The sequence below is a fragment of the Chrysemys picta genome, chromosome 6, assembly GCF_011386835.1.
Source record: "Chrysemys picta bellii isolate R12L10 chromosome 6, ASM1138683v2, whole genome shotgun sequence".
NCBI classification, from domain to species: domain Eukaryota; kingdom Metazoa; phylum Chordata; order Testudines; family Emydidae; genus Chrysemys; species Chrysemys picta.
Window position 1 is genome coordinate 123,374,833 of NC_088796.1, and position 22,240 is coordinate 123,397,072.

Genomic DNA, 22,240 nt, shown 5'->3' on the forward strand with positions numbered 1-22,240 from the left:
GGTCATTTTCCTCTAATACTGAACGAGTACCGTTTTTAGAATAAGACTTTATCCCTTAAGCCACTGAGTGTCATTCTGCTTCACCCTAGAGCTTCTGCATAGAGCAGTCCCCAAAGTCATCCAGCCTGCCTCCTGCCGCAGACTAAAGGAAACGATACTTGTGCATGTGTATACAAACTTTTTGGCAAAAATCACTGAGATTATCAAAAATTTTCAATTTTTTTGGTAAATGAAGAATATCCAAAATGATTTGCTAAAAATGCTGGTTAAAATATCATGGAAAATTGGGTCCATTTTGAATGCGGTAGAGTAAATTTGGAGCTATTTGGTCAAGGCGTTCCCACTATACAACCTTCCTCAGTTACCTCTTCTTTAAATTTAAACTTTCTCAGAACACTTGTTTTGTGTGCAGAATTAGAGAAAAGAATCTCTGGGCCGTATCCACATGAAACGGGTCTCTGGCCTGCCCCATTAAAAATGTAACAGCTGGTGCCAAGAACCTCAGAAGTAAAACCTCAGAAGTAAAAAGAGTGCTGGGTTGAACGCTGTGATCCTGGCATGGAATGTAGCACTGAATGTAACTTCCTGGCAGGGGGGAGAAAATGGGATTCTCTCTTTCACAGAATATCCCGTAGCCCAGAAACCATACATTCAAGTTTCTTCTTCCATTGACTGCTATTAATTTTTCTGTGCACTTCATAACTGTTGTTATTGACTGAGATCCAATGACCAGACCTGATGGGCAGGCAACTCTCATTCCCCTAATTTACAAATAAGATGAGGATGCAGAACATCACTGTAGTTAGAGTTGGAAACAGACCCTAACTCTCTAATAGCAAAGAGCCAAGTCTAATCCACTCCAGCTGCTCTGCCTTTTGGGCAGGGCCGGCTCCAGGGTTTTGGCCGCCCCAAGTAGCCAAAGAAAAAAAAGAAGCCGCGATTGCGATCTGCGGCGGCAATTCGGCGGGAGGTCCTTCGCTCCGAGCGGGAGTGAGGGACCGTCCGCCGAATTGCTGCCGAATAGCTGGACCTGCCGCCCTTCTCCGGAGCGGCCGCCCCAAGCACCTGCTTGCCAGGTTGGTGCCTGGAGCCGGCCCGGCTTTTGGGATGAACTCATCAAACCAATCTATTTGCCTGTCGTCCTTGTAATGACTTCTCTCACTATTACACGATGTTTCCTTCAGAACCAGGATTCCCAACATTCTAGTGCTGACTAGCAAATAATTGTGCAATCTACTTGCAAAGTGAATGAGCCCTGGTGATAATGGGATGGGGAGTGGTTCTGAAAATCATGTTCAAATCCATCTGCTGGCCCATGTGGGTGCTACCAGGAGAAGCGGGGAATCAAAAGAGACATCCCACGGCCGCCCCCAGTGATGTTCAAGGGGCCCCGAATTATTGTCCAAACAGCCAAACTTATAAATCACAGAAAACATGGACACAGTCGCCAAATCTTACTTTTTTACATTCTTAAACTCCAAGATTTTCCAGGGGTCTAATTAGCCCCATGACTCCTGGAAGATTGGTTGTTTTTTAAATAGCAATACCCACTTTCCCCCCAGTAATGGGACCCCAGAACCAGCCCTGCCTCTGGGGGTCATTATGGCTCAATGTGATGGGATTTCTGCTTTCCAGTTTAGTTAAGGCTGCAGCTAAGTTTCTGTTTAAAATCAAATTTTGCATCCTCTCTAAAATCCTCCAGAAAATGTCAGATCAGTCTGAAAATAGGTAAGCCAGAGACCTGATGGAGAGGGTCTTAACAATCATTCTTGGAAGAGTCCAAAATGGCAGCTGGGTCCCATGTGTAGCAGGAACAATGTTTAGCCACTCACTGCTGGTGCCTCATTGCGAACCGTTGAGAGGAAGCGTCATCAGGTGGACATGGTGAAATTTCTGTGCAGCCAATGCGTAAGGGAGCTGCAGGAAGTCCTGTGCTTGAGCAAACGGACTGGGTCCACAGAGACCCGTGTCTCCTTTTCTGCCACAGCCTCTCCATGGCAAGTCACTTAAAACATATTTTTTTGGAGGTGGCACTAATTTTGGCCTGCTCCTTACGGTGTCTCAACATCCTCTCTGTAAAATGGCGGTACCGATACTGCCGAAGCTCCCAGAGGGGCTGTGTATATACATCCATTCAGAGAGACGGAAAACCCTGGAGCTGTGCAGCAGGGGCGAAGGGGAGTGGAAGCCTGGAGCTTCTCAGGTAGGGGATCTGGAGCTGGACTGTGGGAGTTCTAGTAACAGCAGGAGGGTTTTGACAGGGGCATGGGTAAGTGGGGAGACCCTTGGTCTCTTCTGTGCATGGGAAAGGGAGGGCAAGGACCAATGCAATCAGGAGTACAGTGGCCTTGCAAGGTTTTCTAATGATGGAGCGTGGGATCCTGAAGTTCCATGTTCCAGGAGGGCGCAGGGAGAAGGCCCCATTGTTCAGCGGCATCTTTGACTCAGCCCAAGCAAGGATTTCTGTAAGTGGTGTGTGGGAAGGCACGGAAGGGAGTTCCCTGAAGTCTTTATGCATCGTTGAGGGCCTTGCAAACATGTAACTTTTGGGTGTGGCTGATGGCCAACCACAGACACCAAACACTATTTTCTGTCCAGTGAAAACATCAAAAGGAGGCATTTGTAAATACGTGGGGGCAGTCCCTGTGAGATTCAGCTGATCAGAAATCTAAATCCCTAGCAGCAGAGCACAAAGGGGTGTGTGTGTCCTTCCTCTTCTTAGAACTACAGCAAAATGAGGCTACACATTTGAGCATCTCATTGCATACGTATTTGTCTTCAGCCCTGCTAAAACTAGCTCAGGACCAAGAACTGCAACCAGTGGGTTCTGTGGTTCTGGTCCCTCATGCAATGAGAGCAAGATAAATTCAGATTATTGGCCTGCTTGTGCATCATGATTCATTGATTTCAATGGGACTTTGGGTGCACAAGGGAAGCAGGACTGGACCCTAAATGGTTGCATACTATAACGGTGTATGTGTGTGTTATGTCGATGCATGCAGCATCTTCTGTTCTGGCTGTAAGGTAAAAGGTACACTCGCAATGAAGCATCTAGCTGTTTCAGACCAGGTCCTTTCCACAGCTGACAACTTTGTGATTTGGACAAACATCCGCTAGGGATTTATCTGAGCATCAAACTAATTTTTACTTGTGACCTATTTGAAATTTGAGCCCTGTTCTCTAGAGATGGAAGATTAGTTTATTAACCCAGAGCACTATCTAACCCCTGACCGTGTACCTGAGTGAATGGAAATTTCATGATTTCCCTAAGCATGAGCCGGAGGATAAATGCTTAGTTGTCTTGTAGTGCATCCTGTAATGTGTTCCTAGAGATGGAAATGACAAGACCCTCTATCGTGGAATAGCAGAACAGTGTTGGTTAAAGGGTTTTGCAGCCATCCTTCCCACCACCTGCACCCCGTGCATTGTCTAATGTATCCTTTGCAATAATTAATTACATCTCTTGTGGATTCATTTCTTTCATACTGTTACTGGCAATCAGGTAGATAAAAGGAAAAATGTTGTTGGTGCTCTGTGGTATTAAAAGTGAAGGGTTTTCACACTGTCAGGGTAATGAATTCTGCAAGGGTTTGAAGCGCCTGGACTTGGGGGAATCTCTGTGTCATGTGTCTAGGAGTGACAACCCCCAGTGGTTAATTACTGCCACGGATGAGAGCTGAGCTGGTAGCAAAATGAGAAGTTCATTATGAGTTAAATCTGAAGTTAATTGGATTCATATTTTCACCCATTAGTATATGAAGATACACCTCAAAATGCTCTTTAAGCTTAAAAAAAAAAAAGTTAGGCTCTGGCAAGATGGTGCCAAATGCTGCCGTGGGTTTTTTTATCCTGGCTTTGATACAACAATTATCTTTCGTGTAGACTGTTTGACTCCATTTCACAAACCCTGAGGTGTTTGCCTCGGGAGGTATGAACCTTTGTAAAAATGTCTCTCATAAGTTATGGTCTGTGCTCAGAGGAGAAAATATTGCTGATCTTTGTTAGAGTTGGTTGCAAAACTGAAATTTTTCCACAGCTGAAAGTTTTGAACAAAATGTTTTCATTTGAAAGATTTTGCCAAAAAAAGATAATTTTTCTATGAAAAAAATTGAAATGAAGCTAAAGGAAAATTTTCATTGCAAATCAGAATTTTCATTTTTGTTTTGGGTTTTAAAATGTTGGGTTTTGATTTTTGGCTTTCAGATTTTCAGTCCCTGCCCGACCTTTGCTCATGCGTGCTCTCGCTCTCTCTTTACTTCCTGTCCCCTTTATTCCAATTGGAAATGTGGGAGAAAATTAAACAGGGATGAAAAGGGGGGAAAGAGACACTGATTTTCCCCTCACTTTTTCACCTTTCTACTTTTTGACGGGGGGGGGGGGGAGGAAAAGGGGGGAAGCAAAAAGGAGGGAAAAGAGAGAGAGAAAAAATCTGAAAACTGAAAATCAAAAACTGAATTTTGTTTGTTTCCAAAAACTGAAATGAAATAAGATTTGCATTATGTGATGAAACAAATTCTCAGTTCAGATTGTTTTTTGTCCTAAAATTGGAAAACTTTGTCCATTAATTGTTTTTGCAAAACATAGTGAATGTAAGAAACTGCATTTTATGCAAGATAATTTTTTTCAACCTGCTCTAATTTTTTTTTCTGATTTTTCTTGCAATGGATTTCTGAATTTCCCAGAGCTACAGAGGTTGAGGACCTGCATTTTATTCCTACAACAGAATTTAAGGCTCTACAGTTTCAAAATTGACAAATGATTTGGGGAGCCTTTATTTGGCGGATTCTCACTTTTTAAGACCTTTTTGAAGGGCCTGGTTTTCAGAGGATGGGTGTTCAAATTGGGCACCCCAAAATGGAGTCACCCAAGATAATTAGTTACTCTGGAAAACTTTGGGCGAGGTGACTCTGCATAATTAAGGCATCTTTCTCCCTCATCCTCCACCTCAGCCCCACCACAATATAAAGTGCCAGGGGAGGCACATACAAGTTCCAAGTGATGGAAGGACCTTCAAGCTATGAAAAGAGGCAGCGACAACATATTTCCCACCCCATGGGAATCCAAGGAAGACCTCCATAGATGTGGGCTCTCTGTTCCTTGCATGAGGATAGGACAAGCAGGGCTAGAGAGCCGTCTCTCCACGTGGCTTGTTCAGCTGGCAGTCCCACGGTTGGTCTGCTAAAGCACACTGCTAGCAGCAGCATTAACATCTACTCCATGCCATAGCTGCCTAGAAAAAGATGAAAGATGCATATTAGGCATAGCGGTGTAGCCAACGGCAACACAGCTCCTACTGGAGGCCATGCAAATAATTCCTCCAAGCACATGTAGAGCCTATCAATGCAACTGCACCAATGAAAAGGTCTTCTTATATTTTTGAAGTGGCTTGAGATAAATCTGTCTCCAGGCCTACAGGGATAGTCAATTATTTTTTGTCAAGCTTCAAAGTTCTTGGACAAGGTATAGTCAAGGTCCAGACTCCAGAGAAAATAATTTAAAAAAAATGATGATAATAAGTAAATTAAAACATTTCAGGGTCCATTCAAAAGTGGCTGGCGGTCTGTGGTCCACCTATTGTTTCCCCCTGCAGCACATATATACATGGTATTGTTTAGCTTATAATGCAAGTTTCTATGGGCATAGACCAGCCCTTGCTCTGTGATTTGTACACTATGAGCACATGACTGGTTCTCAGTAAGTAGTTGATACCATAAGAATAAGGTGGGGGCAAATCAAATACACAAGGGCCATCAATTACCTATAACAGAAATTTGAGTCATTTAAGCCACAGGCTCATTGAACTCAAATCAGATCACAGATGATAATCAAAATTGGATCAACCACTGTATTCATTTTCCTAAAGCTCTGGGGCAGAGAATCGTCTTTGTTATATTTGTGTAGAGCGCCTAGCATAATGGAACCTCTGAGTCTACCATAATACAAATGAGATTACTGTGATTATTTTATAATAATAATTTGCATGATTAATAGGAGGCATGATAATCTAGAATTTCTAGTATGGAATAACCCCATATAGATGTCTGCATCAGTCTCAGAATGATCTAAATCATTACTGTCCTTATAACTGCAATGAAATTGTGATTGAACTATCCGGGTGTATGAGCTAAAGCCTCGTGATCCGTTGTCACTGTAGTATATTTTAAACATGCATTTATTCCTACGATACAGAAGCTATCTGTAACCAAACAAACCAAAAGCCGACGTTTAAACACGCAAACCAAGCCTGCTACGCTGCGGTTGCATCAGCAATGCCATTCTGGGTCAGTGCTAAGGAACTCATAATCACTGTAAGAACTAGAGTTGGTGATTGAGTAGGTGGTTGATATAAGCCCTGATCCTGCAAAGACTTGTGGGTATGCAGAATTGCATGTAAAGTTACATATTTAAAGTACTTTTACGCAAGGTCTTTGCAGGATCAGGGTGTTGGCACTTAATAGGTCCATGGTGGAAATGGACAGTTTGTTGCGAGAAGTGCTCTCTTTTCAATGAGAAGTAAAAGTCAAGGTGGAGTCCATTTATGATCACACCGTGATACTATTTCTGTAAAAGTATTATCCCTGGTGTTCTGGCTATTTTCCAACGCAGGTAGCTATATCCTACCTACCTAAATTCCTTCTGCAGTTAAACAGCATTTCCCACTTCCGGTCCTAAAATGTTGTGCACTGTCATGGTGGGGTATTAGTCAATACACTTCACCCCAGAAGTAGTTACATTTCAATGTGCAGCTGAAAGGATTCCTGTCTCCATTTGCAAAAGGTATTTATATGAAAAGCATCATATAAATAATACTGCTTTGCCTTTATACAGCACTTTTGAATCCATCCATCTCAAAGCAATTTACAAGGGAAGATTGTTATCCCCAAATGAGAGATGGAGAAAACAAGGCACAGGGAAGTGTAGTGTTGGTCAAGGTCTCACAGCTGCTCAGGAACAGGGCAGGGAACAGAGTCCCAGTCTGCTGGCTTTTCCATGTAACAACATACGTTGAGAGTTTCTCAGCATCTGTTTTACACGCACATGTGTTGATCATGTTTTCAAAGGCAGGGTGGTTTAACTTCTAACCAGGGCCGGCTCTAACTTTTTTGCCGCCCCAAGCAAAAATAAAGAGCACCATCCCGCCGTAACCTCCCCTCCCCCCGCGAGTGCCACAGCGCCCGAAGCCCCGCCCCCCCGAATGCCGCGCCGCCTAAGCCCCCCCTCTGAGCACCGCCCGGTGGAAACAAAAACAAACAAAAAAACCCCTGTAGCGCTGCCCCGCCGAACCAAAAAAAAAAACAAAAACCCGAGCGCCGCCCCGCCCCAAGGTGCTGCCCCAAGCCCTTGCGTGGTCGGCTGGTGCCTGGAGCCGGCCCTGCTTCTAATGAATACGCTGTGCACCATTACAGAAAAGGGATGTAGAGGCATGTGCATGATCCTATACTTGTACTTCTTTGCCCAGATGCAATTTCTGAAGTTATAATTTTTTAAAAAACTCTCTATCTCTGTAAATCTACGTGAAATCAACCCGTGTATTAACAAGGCACTCCGGGTACAGTAAAATCTTTGCCCTTGGTCTGTAGCCATATGGTAGTCTAACAAGGAAGATCTAAAGTTTCCTTGGGACCAAAATAGAAAAAACCCCGACCCAATTCTGCAGCAATTCTTAGAACAAAACATACTTTTAGGAATATTCCTCCCTAACGATAATACCATAGAGAGAGTCGCTCTATTGCCCCCAGAACTGGTTTCTTTGCCAGGAAGGTTGGAAGCAGTTAGTTATCTGCAAAATGTAAACAGGTATTTGTCAGCTAATCAATTATTTGGAGTGCTCAGCATTATCAGGATACCATAGCCCTCTTTGCAGTGGAAAGGAGTGAGCTGTATATGTTCCCTCTGTCACTGACAATGACATACAGTCAGCCCTGTTTGCGCTGACATAAGGTCATCTTTTCATCCCCAGTGAGGTTGGGGAGCTGTGCAGACTGTCTGCTAGTGTTTTAAACAGTGCTCTTACAAACTCCACAGGCTCCTACAATCTGTTTTACATTCCTTTGTTGTTGAATTTCCAGGGCTGGGAGAGCCCGAGCCCGAGTGGTCTCTTCCGTCCTTTGTTCTGCTCTTCCCTCTCGCTCGCTCTCATTTTAGATTTTAATGAAAAATAAGTGCTAACATTTCTAGCTAACGCTTGTCCTCTGCTCACAGTCCAGGGGTGATTGCTGGTGGTGAATTGAGAATAATTCAGTGACTGAGCCCAGTTCTTTTCCCCTAGCCCAGCGTGGAGAAAGGATGGTGCTGTGATTAAGACATGGGCCTAGACCGCAGATGGTGGGTTCTAATCCTACCTCTGCTCTCAGTTTCTTATGTTACATTGGCCAGTTTTTCTAGATATTAAGGCACCTAAAGGTGCAGATGGATGCCAAGGCACTTTTGAAAAATCCACTAGGTGCTTGTCCTGCATCTTCAGATGCCTAAATACCTTAGAACATCTGGCCTTTAGTCTCTCTTTGCCTCAGCTCCCCATCTGTAGAATGGGGCTAATACTACTCCTTGGGGAGTGTTGTCTACTTAGGCTGTAAGCAATTTGGGGCAGGGACTGCCTCTTACTTTGTTTGCACAGTGCCCGGCATGAAGGGGCCCTGATCTCAGCTGGAGTTGGTCTTAATAATAATGTTAGTAGTTTCATTACCATTTGCGTAATCCAGTCTGTGGGACAATCCCCAGTTCCTTAGAAGCATCTGAGATCAGACTGAGAGGCGGAGAAGTAGGGTTGGGGCAGCCCCTGAGCCCTGCTCACGGATTCTCGGCTGGATCAGAGAAGTTGGCAATTGAAAACTGCCCAAACCCAAAGCCTGCAGTGCGATGACTCTTCCAAGCATGTTAATCAGCAGCCGACAAAGCATGTCACTGGGACATGCTTTGGGCTGCAGGTGTCAGATTTCCCTTTCGACGTGGCACACTGAGAAGGAAAAGCAGCATTTGTGAAGAGCAGTTTTTCTGCCTGTTCCATAAAGACAATGAATAGATAATTGGATGCAACACAAGCCAAGCTTTATCATCAGCCTCAGGCCAAAATCGTCCAACTCGGGTGCCGAAAGTTAGTTGCCTGCGTCCGCACTCGCCCTGAATAAAAATGGCCTGATTTCAAGAGGAGCTGGGTACCTGTGGAAACTGGAGTCACTCAGCAGCTCTGAAATGATCCTGGACATGTCCAATTGTGAGACAGGCTTTTGGAAAAAGTGAAGTGGATTGTAAGCGAATTTAAACCAGCTCCATGTAAACTAGGAGATGGGTGAATTGGGAGTGGAGAGTGGGTTACAGCAGATCAAAATAGGAAGGGGAGCTCTTCAGTTCTCGTGGCTGTCATCACAGGTCTAGATGCTATTTGATGATGTGGCATTACATCATCTTGTGGCTACAGCAAGGGGACAAAGGAAGGGATGTACCCCAAAGGCATCCATGTTCCAAAGCAGGCCAATAGCCAGCTAAACACGGGGAGGGTTGTGGGGGGCACATCCCTGGGGCTTCCCTCCCCCTTGCTATGCATCACTTAGGTTTGACCAGGATGGAGAATCTCTACCGATATAAAAAGGGTCACAAACGTGGGGGGCATTCCGCTGTAGGACACCGAAATGCTGGACTTCATGCATTTCAGAAGATTCCCGGCAGGGAGATTTGATATGAGATGTCTCTTGTGGTATCTCTCTGCCTTCCACCTAGAAGGAAGAGAGCTCTGGGAATGTTGCCTCCCTTTTCTGCTCCCCTGGAGGGGATAGGAAGCTGATAGGGTGCAAACTGAGAGCTCTCCCTTTGGACATCTTCTCAACTCCCATCTGGTGCTGCCGCCGCTCGTCTGACTGGCTGGGAGCCCCAGAAACCTCAGCCGGGCACCCACCTGCTGCTGCTCCCACTGCAGATTCTGCTGTCCGCTGAGCTATCGGCCCCTCAGCCAAGGCGGAGATGCTCTCACTTTGCTTGTTAGCAGGCGGGAGGGGAGGCTGGGCTTCCCCAGGCTTCTCTCTCTAATCGAAGGGGCTGATGTGAGATCACCAGATCGACAGAAACAAGATTTCCAATAGAAGCTGGGAGACTTAAAACTGCCCTTGGGCTCATGACTCCAACTCTAAGTCAGTGTCATGGGATACTTACACCGCAGAGCATCTCAGGGCCAGAGCCTCGGCCCCAGCGTCACTCCACTGCAGCTAGTAGGACTTTGAAGCCAATGGCGCCCTGCGGATTTACTACAGCTGAGCATCTGGCCTGCCAGGTACATCCCAGGATAAAATCTGCTCCCACACAAGGTCCAGCTAGGAAGCTGCTCCAGATTGTTACACACACTGTCTCCTGACGCAAATGCCTCCCATGCGTTCGGTGTACGAAATAAATGGTTTAGCGGATATTTGACTGCTGTGACTTGATCTCTCACTTTGTTCTGGGGTTTCATGGTGAAGCAGAGCAGATATCTAACTTCACTAGGCAGAATAACAAGGGCTTCGATTAGCTGGTAGAAAACACACACATCTCTACAGCAGAGTCTAGTTATCTGAGCCCTTTCCCAAGTAACTCGCCTTTGTTAAGGGTACTTCATTTCTGCCGTCAAAGGGTTTCATTAGCACATTTATCTTCGTTCCAACGGAAATCACGACCCATCAACAGTAGACATGTATATTTACGTGAACATCCACCCCCATGCCTTTCCCCTCTCCCACTCCAAGTACCCAATGTCCTTTCTGTAGAGAAAGGTATATCTTTTAGAGATGGCTGGAATTTTTCAAGTTTTTGAATTTTTTAAATTTTGTGCCCTCCCCCCGCAAAAGGAAAATATTTTGATGAAATTGTCGCCATATCCCTCTCACTTTTTCAACCAGCTCTACCTTTCACTTATGAATATTGTTGTATGAAAGAACTTGTAATTACGTTGAAAACAAAGCAGACTCCTTAAAATAAGCAATAGGGACGTAGCTAGAATGAGTTGGACATGTTAGACTTTTCCCTGTGAGTCCGGGTATGGCGGTGCTCATGAATGGTCATTTATTTTTTAAATTTCAGGTATTTGTTTCAAATCGTGGTTTGCTCACAAGTGAAACCGTTTGCAGGTCTCATTGTAATCTTCAGCAGATGTTTTACTAACTGGATGGAAGCAACAATTTGTCTTGAGTGACCGTCTGCTCAAATAAAGGCTCAGAAGTCAGTCGTGAGGATATATGCAATATGCTGACTCCTCTGAAATCAATCCACCTTCCCATGTAATATGTATAATTCATACAGGTTCACACCACTCTCCATCTCCTGGCCGTAGGGAGAGCTAACGGATGCACATGAGTTGCTTGGTGTTGAGAGCTGGCCCTTTCCCAGAAAAGCCAGCTGGGTGTTTACAGAAATGAAAGCTGAGTTTATTTTTGAGTGACAGTAGTTCCTTTGCTAAACCAAAAGCCCCCATACCTGTGAGGGACTGGGACACATGCTGTTTTGCAGTATCTCTGTTTCACCTTTGGATTGCTCAGCTCTTCAGAAGAGACCATCAGCCACCACGTTAGAAACATGGCAGGTGGTACTAACCACACTGCCTAGCCGGAAGGTCATTTCTGATTGGTGGGCTGATTTAAAGCCTAACCGTGCAGAGGGCCTCCAAAACCCAACATTTGTTTGCATGGAATAATTTATTATCGTAACTGTGATAATACACTGGTCTTAAGAATTCTTGCATTTTCGGCACCAATAGAGGCATCAAAACAAATGTCAAACCATAGGAAATCTTTTTGTTTCAGATAAAATCCTTATTAGTCTGCTGTTTATTTCCTGGGGATGTTCCAAGACCCACCAAGCATAGCTAGATCACAGACAGCTGTGTGTTTCCAGGGTCTACAAAACACTTACAAATTACAGTATTCAGACTTTGAACTTGTGTGGGAGGTCAGGAAAACAGACACAGCAACAAGAGCAGAACATTTTGATCTGTGATAACAATTTGCTGCCTGAACTGATTAATTAAGATGCATGATGAGGGATCTGTTCCTTTAAAAGTGCAGGAGCAGTGACTCTGAGTTCCCACCTACCCCTCTTGTGCGTGCTAGACTAGCAGAGTGGATAACGTGGCCAGCACTGCTCCATGGTCCCAAGGAGAGATGCTCAGACATCACCAGTACAGTGTGTGATATGTACTGAATACTGATACAGAGCAGCAGTAAGGATGCCCCACTTGAGGATTTGCCCTCTGAATATCAGGGCCTTTAAGCTCAACATCAAGAACTGAGGCACCCAGAATCTCTCAGCTCTTTTGAAGACATAGGCCTCAGACACTCGCCCAAGGTGACACCTGATGTCTATGGAAGAGTCAGGAATCGAACCCAGAACTCCAGTGCACCCACTCTGAGTTCACAAGACCATCCACTCTGAATTCTTACCAGGGGCATCTTCAAAGTCTTTAATTTTGACTGTTCAATTTCTGAAGTTAACCAGGGAACTACATTCATGTAGCTCTGTGATACCTAGAAGTCCTGCTTTGTCTATTTCAACTTGTGAAAAAGGTTAACTTGGGGACTTGAACTGTGAAATGCAGAGTTTCAGCCTTACCCTTGTATGGGAAGTTTAGAATTAATGCTAAAGTAAATAAAAATGTTGCTGAGCGTCTTGTATTTCTATCTCATGTCTTAGCATAGCAGGCAGCTTGATAAACTGAGACCATTAGGGGTGTCAGAGCTCTGAGCATAAGAAAGAAAGAGACAGACAGGCCCTGATCAGCACGTACTTAACTTCTAAGTACATCGGGGTCAGCAGACTTTCAGCAGTGGTGTGCCGAGTCTTCATTTATTCACTCTCATTTAAGGTTTCGCATGCCAGTAATACATTTTAATGTTTTTAGAAGGTCTCTTTCTATAAGTCTATAATATATAACTAAACTATTGTATGTAAAGTAAATAAGGATTTTAAAATGTTTAAGAAGCTTCATTTAAAATTAAATTAAAATGCAGAGCCCCCCGGACCGGTGGCCAGGACCTGGGCAGTGTGAGTGCCACTGAAAATCAGCTCGCGTGCCGCCTTCGGCACGCGTGCCATAGGTTGCCTACCCCTGAAGTACGTCCTTAAATCGCAAGGCCTAGAGTAAAAGAAATGGTTTGCTGAGGTCCAAATAAGTTTGATTTACAAAGCCATGACTTGAATTCTGTGGCATGTATGTACATGGTTTTTGCACTGTAATTGTACTAAGAGTAACACCCAGTTTTGAGATCTGCTGATGAGAAAGAAGCATTCAGCATCATTATCCCTGATTTACAGATAGGGAAATTGAGGCACAGAGCAGTCACATGACCTGCCCACCCTCACATGTCCAAGCCAAAAATAGAAGCCAGCCCTTCGGAGTCCTAGTCTAGTGTGCAAGCCACTGAACTACACTGGCTCTCCATGAGTGGGGCTACACCAAAATATTCCCCATAATGAATTTGCAAGACCTCTGCAGACTATCCTTATGCCGGTAGAAGGGCTTATTCCTAGAATGTTTGCTAGGCAAATGCCATTCAAATTGCTGTCACTTCCCACTTCGTGACTGACCAGTTTCTAATGCTATACGTTTAGTTTGACAAATCCGAGCTTCAGAGAAACTTGGGAATAAGAAAGGACCAGCAAAGTTCAAGCTGGCTTGCCGGCCTCAGCACCGAGCCGTGTGTGCCTTCTCTCTGTGTCGCTCACTTTATCAGAGCTTTATGGCAGCTTATAAAGAAATTGTCTCTTCTCTCCCTGCCAAGTTAAAAATCCCACTTTGGTATTCACAGTACAGTTATGACAAATGCCTGGCCTGTGTTCTGGGTGTTCAGGGAAATGTAAAAACATGTCTAGTTGTTGTGAATGCTCACATGGTGATTTGTTGGTTTGATTCTTCAGGTCGTGAATTGGCAAGCACAACGCTCCCAGGATACCCTCCTCACGTCCCCCCTACTGGACAGGGCAGCTATTCTGCTCCAACACTGACAGGAATGGTGCCTGGTGAGTTTAACAACCCCCCCTCCTCCCCTCCCTGCAGCACTACAGAAGCAAAGCCAAATGCTTTCTGGTTGTTCTGCACTGATGCCAGCAGAAGACAGAATTACAGTGATGAAAAGAGAAGCGCAGATGCAAAGCGAGTCTAAATAAATAAACCAGCCCCTCTCTGGCACAAGGGAGAGCCTAACTTCTCCGCTGCCAAAGCAAATTCTTCCATCCTGTAGGCAGGGAGAAGCCTTTACCCCACTGCATGGCCGTTTGATATGTGTTGATCCGCTCACGTAGGGACAGCCTCAAACTCCCCCCCCCATTTGTCATGAGGATGATTTTAATCAACACTTTAATGTTAAGCACGTCACATGTATTGGTGCCAGTGGGCTAGAAAAGCTGCGCTGTGGCAAGTATTTGTTGGACTGGAAGGGTTCAGATGGTTACTTTACTAAGCCCAAAATCTTAACAACTCACACATCACTGAATTTTCCGCAGGCTTTTTCCTTTTTTTTGTAAACCTTTTTTGCATGTTTTTGAGATAACCCCAGCCTTGTGATGGGAGCAGCTGATCATCTGCTGGAAGGCACTCCAGCACAGATCTTCAGAGGTACCTATGTTCCTAGCTCCCACTGAAATCAGTGAGAGTTAGGTGCCTAACTGGACCTGAGTACCCTCAACCCCTTTGGAAGTCAGCGGGAGCTGAGCATGCCCAGATCTCATAAGCGGCACCTTGTAGGATGAGGTCCCTATGAATACAGTTGGGTTATCTATTATTAGCAACTTCTGATCCACAATTATTCATCTATGATCCTAGACACAATGGCGATACTGTTGGTGCTTTAGACATACAGATAGTGATAAGGCTAGAGACAGATGGAGTGTTATGTTGTATATACTCCTGGGTTTGACATTTAAGTATGATGAAAATCATTGACTTCAAAAGAGCTATGTAGGTTTACAGCAGCTGTGGATCTGATCCTCGCAACCTTAGATCTCAATGTTAAGGCCACCACTGCTTACTAGAAAAAGTGTTATACAGTATTACGAACCCCAAGCATTCAAAAGTTACGAGTAAAGGATTTTTAAAAATCATGGGACTTTAAAAAAAAAGTTGGGTGCTTTTTTTACTTGCTTTCTAGTTTCTGGGCCATTAGGGTGCACTGGGACCATATTTCCAAGCTTTCTTCACTCTGTTTTAAAAAAAAATGAAAGCCGAGATTATTACATAATCACATGACTCCAGCAGCTGGGGATTAAGAACAAAATATCATAAAACTTGTGATAAACAGCATAAGAGTTGGTCACACTGGCTTTATGTCTAGAGTGTGTGGGAGTTTGCATATATGATCAATCTCGATTGTACTTGTCTCCTTATAATATCTTTAAGAAATTAAGAAAAATGCATTCATTCTTCATATGAATTAGTTTTAAGAATTAGAAGTATGAATCAGGTCATTGTAATAACATTTAGTCATTTTTGCCCATAAAAAGTGTTGCAATGGTATTGAAAGTAGTGTGGGGGGAGCCGGGGCTTTTATAAAGATTGACATAGATACAGAAACATTACTTTCCCCTCAAAAAGGAAATCTGATATAATAATGGCTTATTTTATACAGCTGTAAGGATTTACATCATACCAGAAAACTTGCCTAGAACTTCAGGCCAGATTCTCAACTGGTGTAAATTGATCTGCTGATTTCAATGGAGCTTCAGCAATTTGCACCAGCTGAGGATCTGGCCTGAAAATGCAACAACATTATGCTGTGATTGCAAGTCACTTCCGTCCATTTAAATATTAAGAACCTTAAAAAAAAAAGTCACATCAGTGTTAAGGTGCTTTATTAACAAGATTTCCCTAAATGTGTTTTGCAGTTATATAAGCATCTCTGAACAGCAGCTAGGAACAAGGATGGGTGAACTAGTCAGGATAAAACATCTGCCCCTGATTATGGGGGGAGGGATAGCTCAATGGTTTGAGCATTGGCCTGCTAAACCCAGGTTTGAGTTCAATCCTCAAGGGGGCCATTTAGGGATCTGGGGCAAAAATCTGTCTGGGGATTGGTCCTGCTTTGAGCAAGGGGTTGGACTAGATGACCTCCTGAGGTCCCTTCTAACCCTGGTATTCTATGATTCAATCAAAATCGGAACACAAAGCAATCCTTTATTTTGCAAGTTGGCCAAGTTTAGTTAACTTCATTTACTGTGACCTCCTAGTTCTTTCTAAGTCTGGAAGCTAGGGTGACCAGATGTCCTAATTTTATAGGGACAGTCCCGATTTTTGGATCTTTTTCTTATATAGGCTCCTATTACCCCGCACCCTTGTCCCGATTTTTCACATTTGCTGTCGGGTCACCTTACTGGAAGCAGAAGTAATGCAAGACTGTGACAGAGGTTGGTCTAGCACTATTCCCTCTGTGTTCAGAAGCATGGCGTCCTGGTATCTAGTGAAGGAAATGGATCGCAAGTTAGCAAGCGCTGTCTTTCACTTGAGCCAGCCCGAAAATGGGAAGGTTTGCATGAAGCTTCTTGATAGCAGCAAGTGTTAAATTATTCCCATAGCACATCTGTGCTTTTAAGGCTAAAACTGCTATTGTGCAGCTGTTATGAAACCCAAATACTCTGCACATTATCTAAGATCATGTCAGTTCCCTGAGGTGAAAGGAAAAGATCGTCCTACTTTGTATCCTGGAACAATTTGCACCCTTCCAAATGTGGGGCCTACCCTTTCATGTGACTAGGGATTGTGGGTGACGCTCTGGAGATGCCTTGAAGAGACCTGATTTTCAAAAGGTGCTAAGCACCTGCTCTTTGAAAATCAGCCCCTTAAAGGTGCCCCAACTTGAACAGTAGAAAATTGAGTCAGTTTTGAAAGTGTAGGTGATGAGGTTTCAAGGTGGTTCTGTTACAGCCTCTGTTAAGATTTTATCTCACTAGTCCTTATTATTATTATTATTTATTATTTGTATAAGCATAGTGCCCAGGGACCCCAGTCATAGTCCAGGACCCCATTGTGTTAGGCGCTGTACAAATGCAGAACAAAAACTTGTGTTTTTCAAGTGTGCCTAAGCACGGTAGGCTCCTAACTCCCATCGGCATGTGTCTGAAAATCCCTTTAGGTGTCTGCACCTTCAGGTGCCGAAATCCTTTGAAGACCTGGCTACGTTTACAATGTGCTTCAGTGTGGACTACCAGGGGAGGGTGAAGTGCAGAGCACAGCAAAGTGTTGCTCCGTAACTGCGCCCCGTAGGCACTGTTGGCATAAACTACAAGGTACATAGTTTGCATTAACATAGCCCTGTTTGAAAGAAGACTACGTTAACGTGAACTAGGTACCTTTTAGCTTGTGCCCGGAGCGTCCCCACAGGGCAGTTAGAACGCAACACTTCGTGCTCGGCAATTTGCACCCCCCGTAGTCCGCACTGCGGCACAGCGTAGACAAACCCTTAGTTTGTGTCTCAGTTCGCCATCTGTAAAATGAGGTTAATAGCTCTAGCTCGCAGGGGTGCAGGGAGCGTGAATACCTTACAGATTGTGGGGTGCTCAGATACTACTACCAAGTAATGGTACCCGAGATGGGCAGGTTTGGTAATACCTCAGACCAATCGCACATTATTTGGCAGAGTTTAGAAAGATGCAGTGCAATGATCTCGACTCATCTGAGCTGATTTCTCTGTGTAATAGATTTATTTTTAACTACACGTAGGCTGGTGTGACCCATTAGATTGAGTAACTGCAATGTTCCTTTCACTGGGCCTTTTAATAACAACCTTCTGCTCCAGCTAGGTTGAAGGTCACCTGCAATTCTTCTAGGTTCTCGTTCTCATTTAAGTGTGGGTTTGCTAACTAGAATCCAAAATACCTTCTCTGTCCTCACTTGTCTCTTGTCATTTGAAGGGCCCGTTTCAGAGGCTTCTTCTGAATGCACACCGTCTTTTATGATTTGGTTCTGAAGGAGCTGACAGGTCAGGTTTAATGCTGTATGCATATCAGTGATTGTGCTCTGATATGGCTGAATTATTCTGCCCTGAAATTTATACAAGGGGAATGTATGTTTCACCAATTCTCTGGGATTCCCTCTTAGACCTGCTGCTTCCCTGGAATAATTTTCAGAGCATAGGCTCAAAATGTGGTTCTTTGATAAGAGCTTTAATTGTGAGCCATGAACGATTGTTATAATTAACTGATTGTGTCTGTGAAGTGTTTAGAGACGTGGGAGAAATATAGACATGATAAGACATATCTGATGTTTTGTTGCATGCTTGTTGCTGTTGACATCATTTATGTGACTGTGAATAACCTGGTCCCCAGCTACAGTGTCTGTGTTTGTACAGCATTTGCCAGGGATTCATAGAGCGCGTGTCTGAGAGGCTGGGGAATGAGTGTTAACTCTTACAACTCAGGGATTAGAATACCTGTCCTGAGAAATCTTGACGGGGTAGATCAGACCTGAGTCTACCTAGCTCCTCTCTCTCTTATCTCCTTCCCCCCACCCCACACCAGCTCCCACTCCCTCCCTGCTTTTTCCCCTCCCTCCCATATCTTGAACGAGAGCCCTTCGCTCCAAAGCGCATCTCAGCAGGCAATGGACCTCATGTTCCCCACCGGCCTGGCCTTTTCTGCCAGCCACCTCTTCAGCGCCATCCTCCCAGCCCCATGCCAGTTCCTGCCCTCCCCCTGCCATTGCTGTCACTCTGTCACGCACCCTCCCTTCTTCTCAAAGAGGCTGTGAACGTGCAGCCTCCTCCTGGGTGCCCTGCAAGTGGCCCCTCACCTCAGTTTCCCTCTGTATTCTTGAAATAAACTCAGGGCAGCCTTCGGAGTATAGAAATAGCCCGTTTTGTGGGGTTAAGTTATTACCTGAAGTCCCACTACCATAAACCAGAATCCTCCCAGCACAGTACAACGCCAAATATGGCTCTAGCGTCTCTCACCAGGCTTCACCCCAGCTCCCAGGCACGGCTCTAGTGTCTCACTGTGCTTCACCCCGGCTCCCAGGTACGGCTCTAGCATCTCTCATCAGGCCACACCCCATCCCCTCTAGCTGGGGTGTTTCTCTGCCCTGTTTCCTTCCCAGGTAGGGTTCCAGCACTTGCCCAGGACCAGCTCAGTGGGCTCACCCCTCCATTATTCCTCAGCCTTCCATCCACTCTGGGCCTCCATTTTAGAGAGCCAGCCAGCATTGCCCTCTGCTGCTCTCAGCCTTCAGCTCTCCGTGGCCTGGGCAAGTCTGTAGGTGACCCCCTGATTGCCTTCTACTTTCACCAGCCTCACCTGGCTCCACGGCTGAAGCAGGGACCTCTCCCCACTCCCTCCTTCATGGGCAACCCTTCCTGAAGCTCTCACCCCTCTCTGCTCTCCCTCAGAAATCTCTTTGCTCTCAGGACTCTTGGGTTCTGAACTCTCACTTATAACTCCCAGGGGCAGCCCCACCCTCCTCATTCCCCAAACTAGGGTGCACCCAGATTGGAACAGGAGAGCTGAGCCCAATTTAATGTAAGGGGCCAGCTACCCTATGGAAGGGCCCTTTAGTCCCTGGCCCACTCCAGGGGGAGCTTAAGGAGGGCCTGTCTATCAGGACATGCACAACAATGCCTTCCCAACTGGTCCTTTGGCATGATGCATCTGTCGTGATCTGTGGGCCAGTGTGAAGAGGGAGCACAACCATGGTCCTTTGTGCTCCGTGCCTCCCTCCCACCATCCTTGGGGTGCCAATGCCCTTGTGAGTGACCCCAGGGAGCAGGTACTGCCCCCACTCCCATGTACAGGACCTGCAATTGCAATGGGCAGTGCAAAGGGGGGGGGGAGGGGCTCCTTTTGCCACTTCCACTTTGCGGCTGCGTCAGATCCAATCCAGTGGCAGTCTGGTCCTTCTCCCACTCAGGTTCCTGGCAGAGCTGAGACAGGACACATTGGGACTAGCTCTACCCAGGCTTCCTGAAGTGGCCCCTGCTCCCTTTACACTAGCACAGTGCACCAGACTCCAAAGGAGTAAGTATAAAGGTTTGTATGCACAATGACACTCAAGGAAACTAATCTGAATTAACTAAAGGTGTAAATTTAAAGTGGACTAGTTAAACTGCATTAAACTCCTGTGTGGGATCTCTTATTCTGAATTATTATAACTGTTATTTGGTTTAGTTTAATTTATTTCCAGAGTGAATTAAACTAAACTGAATTAAAATTGAATTAAGACCACTTTCTGAATAAGAGCATCCACACAGGGATTTAATGCGGCTTAAACAATCCACTTTAAAAATGAATTCAGATTAATTTTCTTGAGTGTCCTTGTGAGACAAGCTCTAAGAAAGTGTTAGGGGGAAGCAGTTTTGAATGAACTTCCTGGTTGCACAAGAGAGATGGGATCTCCTGGATTAGCGCCTCTCTTGCTTTTTGGTCGGTTTATAAATTGGGTGTTTCTTGCTTTACTGCGTTATGGTGGGGTACCACACGAAGTATCCGGGGTTTAAAAATACAGGCACTGACTGCCTCTGAGTGAAGGCCTTTTGGGTAACTGTAAAATAGCCTGATTAACTATCTGGCTCCTACTGATTTAGTTGGAGGTTTGAAACCTGGTAAACCATTAGATCAAATTGCAAACCCTACAGCTAAGGAATTAGGAGGTGTTTTCTGGTTCCTGAGAAATTGATAGGATCCTCAAGAGTTAACCAAGGCCCACATCCTCAAATGTATTTCTGTGCCTAACTCCCATAGACCTCCGTTGGAGTTAGGCACTTAAATACTTTTGAGGATCTGGGCCTAAGAGGGGACTTCCTGGACAAGAGAGAGGTGAGCTTCATAACTAATTCTATAGCTAACCATGGTTCTACGGCAGCTTTAAGGCAGGGGCCAACATTAGTGAGGTTGCTGCTGCTGTGGGACATATGCCAGGGCCGGCTCCAGGCACCAGCTGAGCAAGCAGGTGCTTGGGGCGGCCAAGGGGAAGGGGCGGCACGTCGGGCTCTTCGGTGGCAATTCGGCGGAGGGTCCCTGTCCCTCTCAGAGGGAAGGACCTGCCGCCAAATTGCTGCCGAAGAAGAAAGCGGCGTGGTGGAGCTGCCGCCGATCGTGATCGCGATCACGGCTTTTTTTTTTTTCGCCGCTTGGGGCGGCAAAAACCCTGGAGCCGGTCCTGCATATGCAATACACAGGCAGCGCTGGTTGGAAATCTTCCATCCAAAAAGATTTTTGACGAAAATGCCTTTTTCCATTGACTTAGACACCTATTTACAAAATGTGTCGTTTTCGCTGAAATTTCATTTTAAAAGAACCAAAACAAAGCATTGAGATGATTTCCAAACGGCCTGGTTTGGTATTTTTGGAACAAAAGTGATTTTGAACTTAAAATTCATTAAAGGTCAAAATTGGAACAAAATGTTTAGATTGAGATGATTATTTTTCCCCCCCCAGAATTTTGTTTCATGGCAAACTTTCAAGTTTGTTGTGATTTTGTTCCATTTCTGGAAAAGAAAAAATAATCCAAATTGGGGCTTTTCCCACTAACTGGACAACACAGTTCTCTCGGAGCTCTAGGCACAAGACTTTCTACTGCAATTCCCCAGCGATGCTGCACCTTTCAGGAATTCAGGGTGTACTTTCCTCGGTGGCCTGTCAGCTCTGCTGGAAGGGAGGATGGCATATATCAACAAAGAGAATTATCCCCGCCAATGCGACTTGCGACCAGCTCACTCAAACCAGCTAACTCATTAATTGAAAAACTTTCTCCGGAAAAATCGAGTTCTATACTGTGCTTTAAAAACGACAGCCTTGTAAAACGAGAACCTGGTAATGTTTTGGGATCCCAGGAGCACACCTTTCCCCATCAGGATCTTAGCAGTCCCTGCACCCCTGTTGTCTTATCGTACTGACTGCCACTGGGAAAATTGCCTGTGAAAAGTAGCCCTTCCAAATGGCACCGCAGTGCCAGCAAACCAATTGCATATTTCTGTGATAACATCATGTCTAGATGTGCAGAATTCCTGGGTCAAGCATGCTCCAAAGTAGGAAAAAGGGTGGGGATTTACATATGTGTGCATCATTTGCCAATATAATACAATACAATATAATGGTTGAAATTTTCAGAGCAACCTGAAAATGGGGTTTAGACATTTATTTTCCATTCATTAAGCATCTAGATCCTCTAGATGGCTTTGGAAATATCAACTGAAACTACACAGAATCTTATGCAAGGCACCATTATTTGCAACAGACTGTAAAATTGTAGGGCTAAATTTTACTGTTATTTACACCCATGAAACTCTATTGCCACCAATGAAGT

The 22,240-nt window shown here is 44.9% G+C and overlaps 1 protein-coding gene across 2 annotated transcripts in view; it reads left to right on the forward strand.

Annotated features, from left to right (window-relative positions):
* Window positions 1-22,240, forward strand: part of PAX5 (paired box 5) — a 242,721-nt gene that overhangs the window by 150,035 nt on the left and 70,446 nt on the right. For both annotated transcript variants that reach the window (XM_065549772.1, XM_065549773.1), the window contains exon 8: window positions 13,876-13,977. In XM_065549772.1, the coding sequence (XP_065405844.1) occupies window positions 13,876-13,977 (102 nt within the window). The remainder of the gene's footprint in view (window positions 1-13,875; window positions 13,978-22,240) is intronic.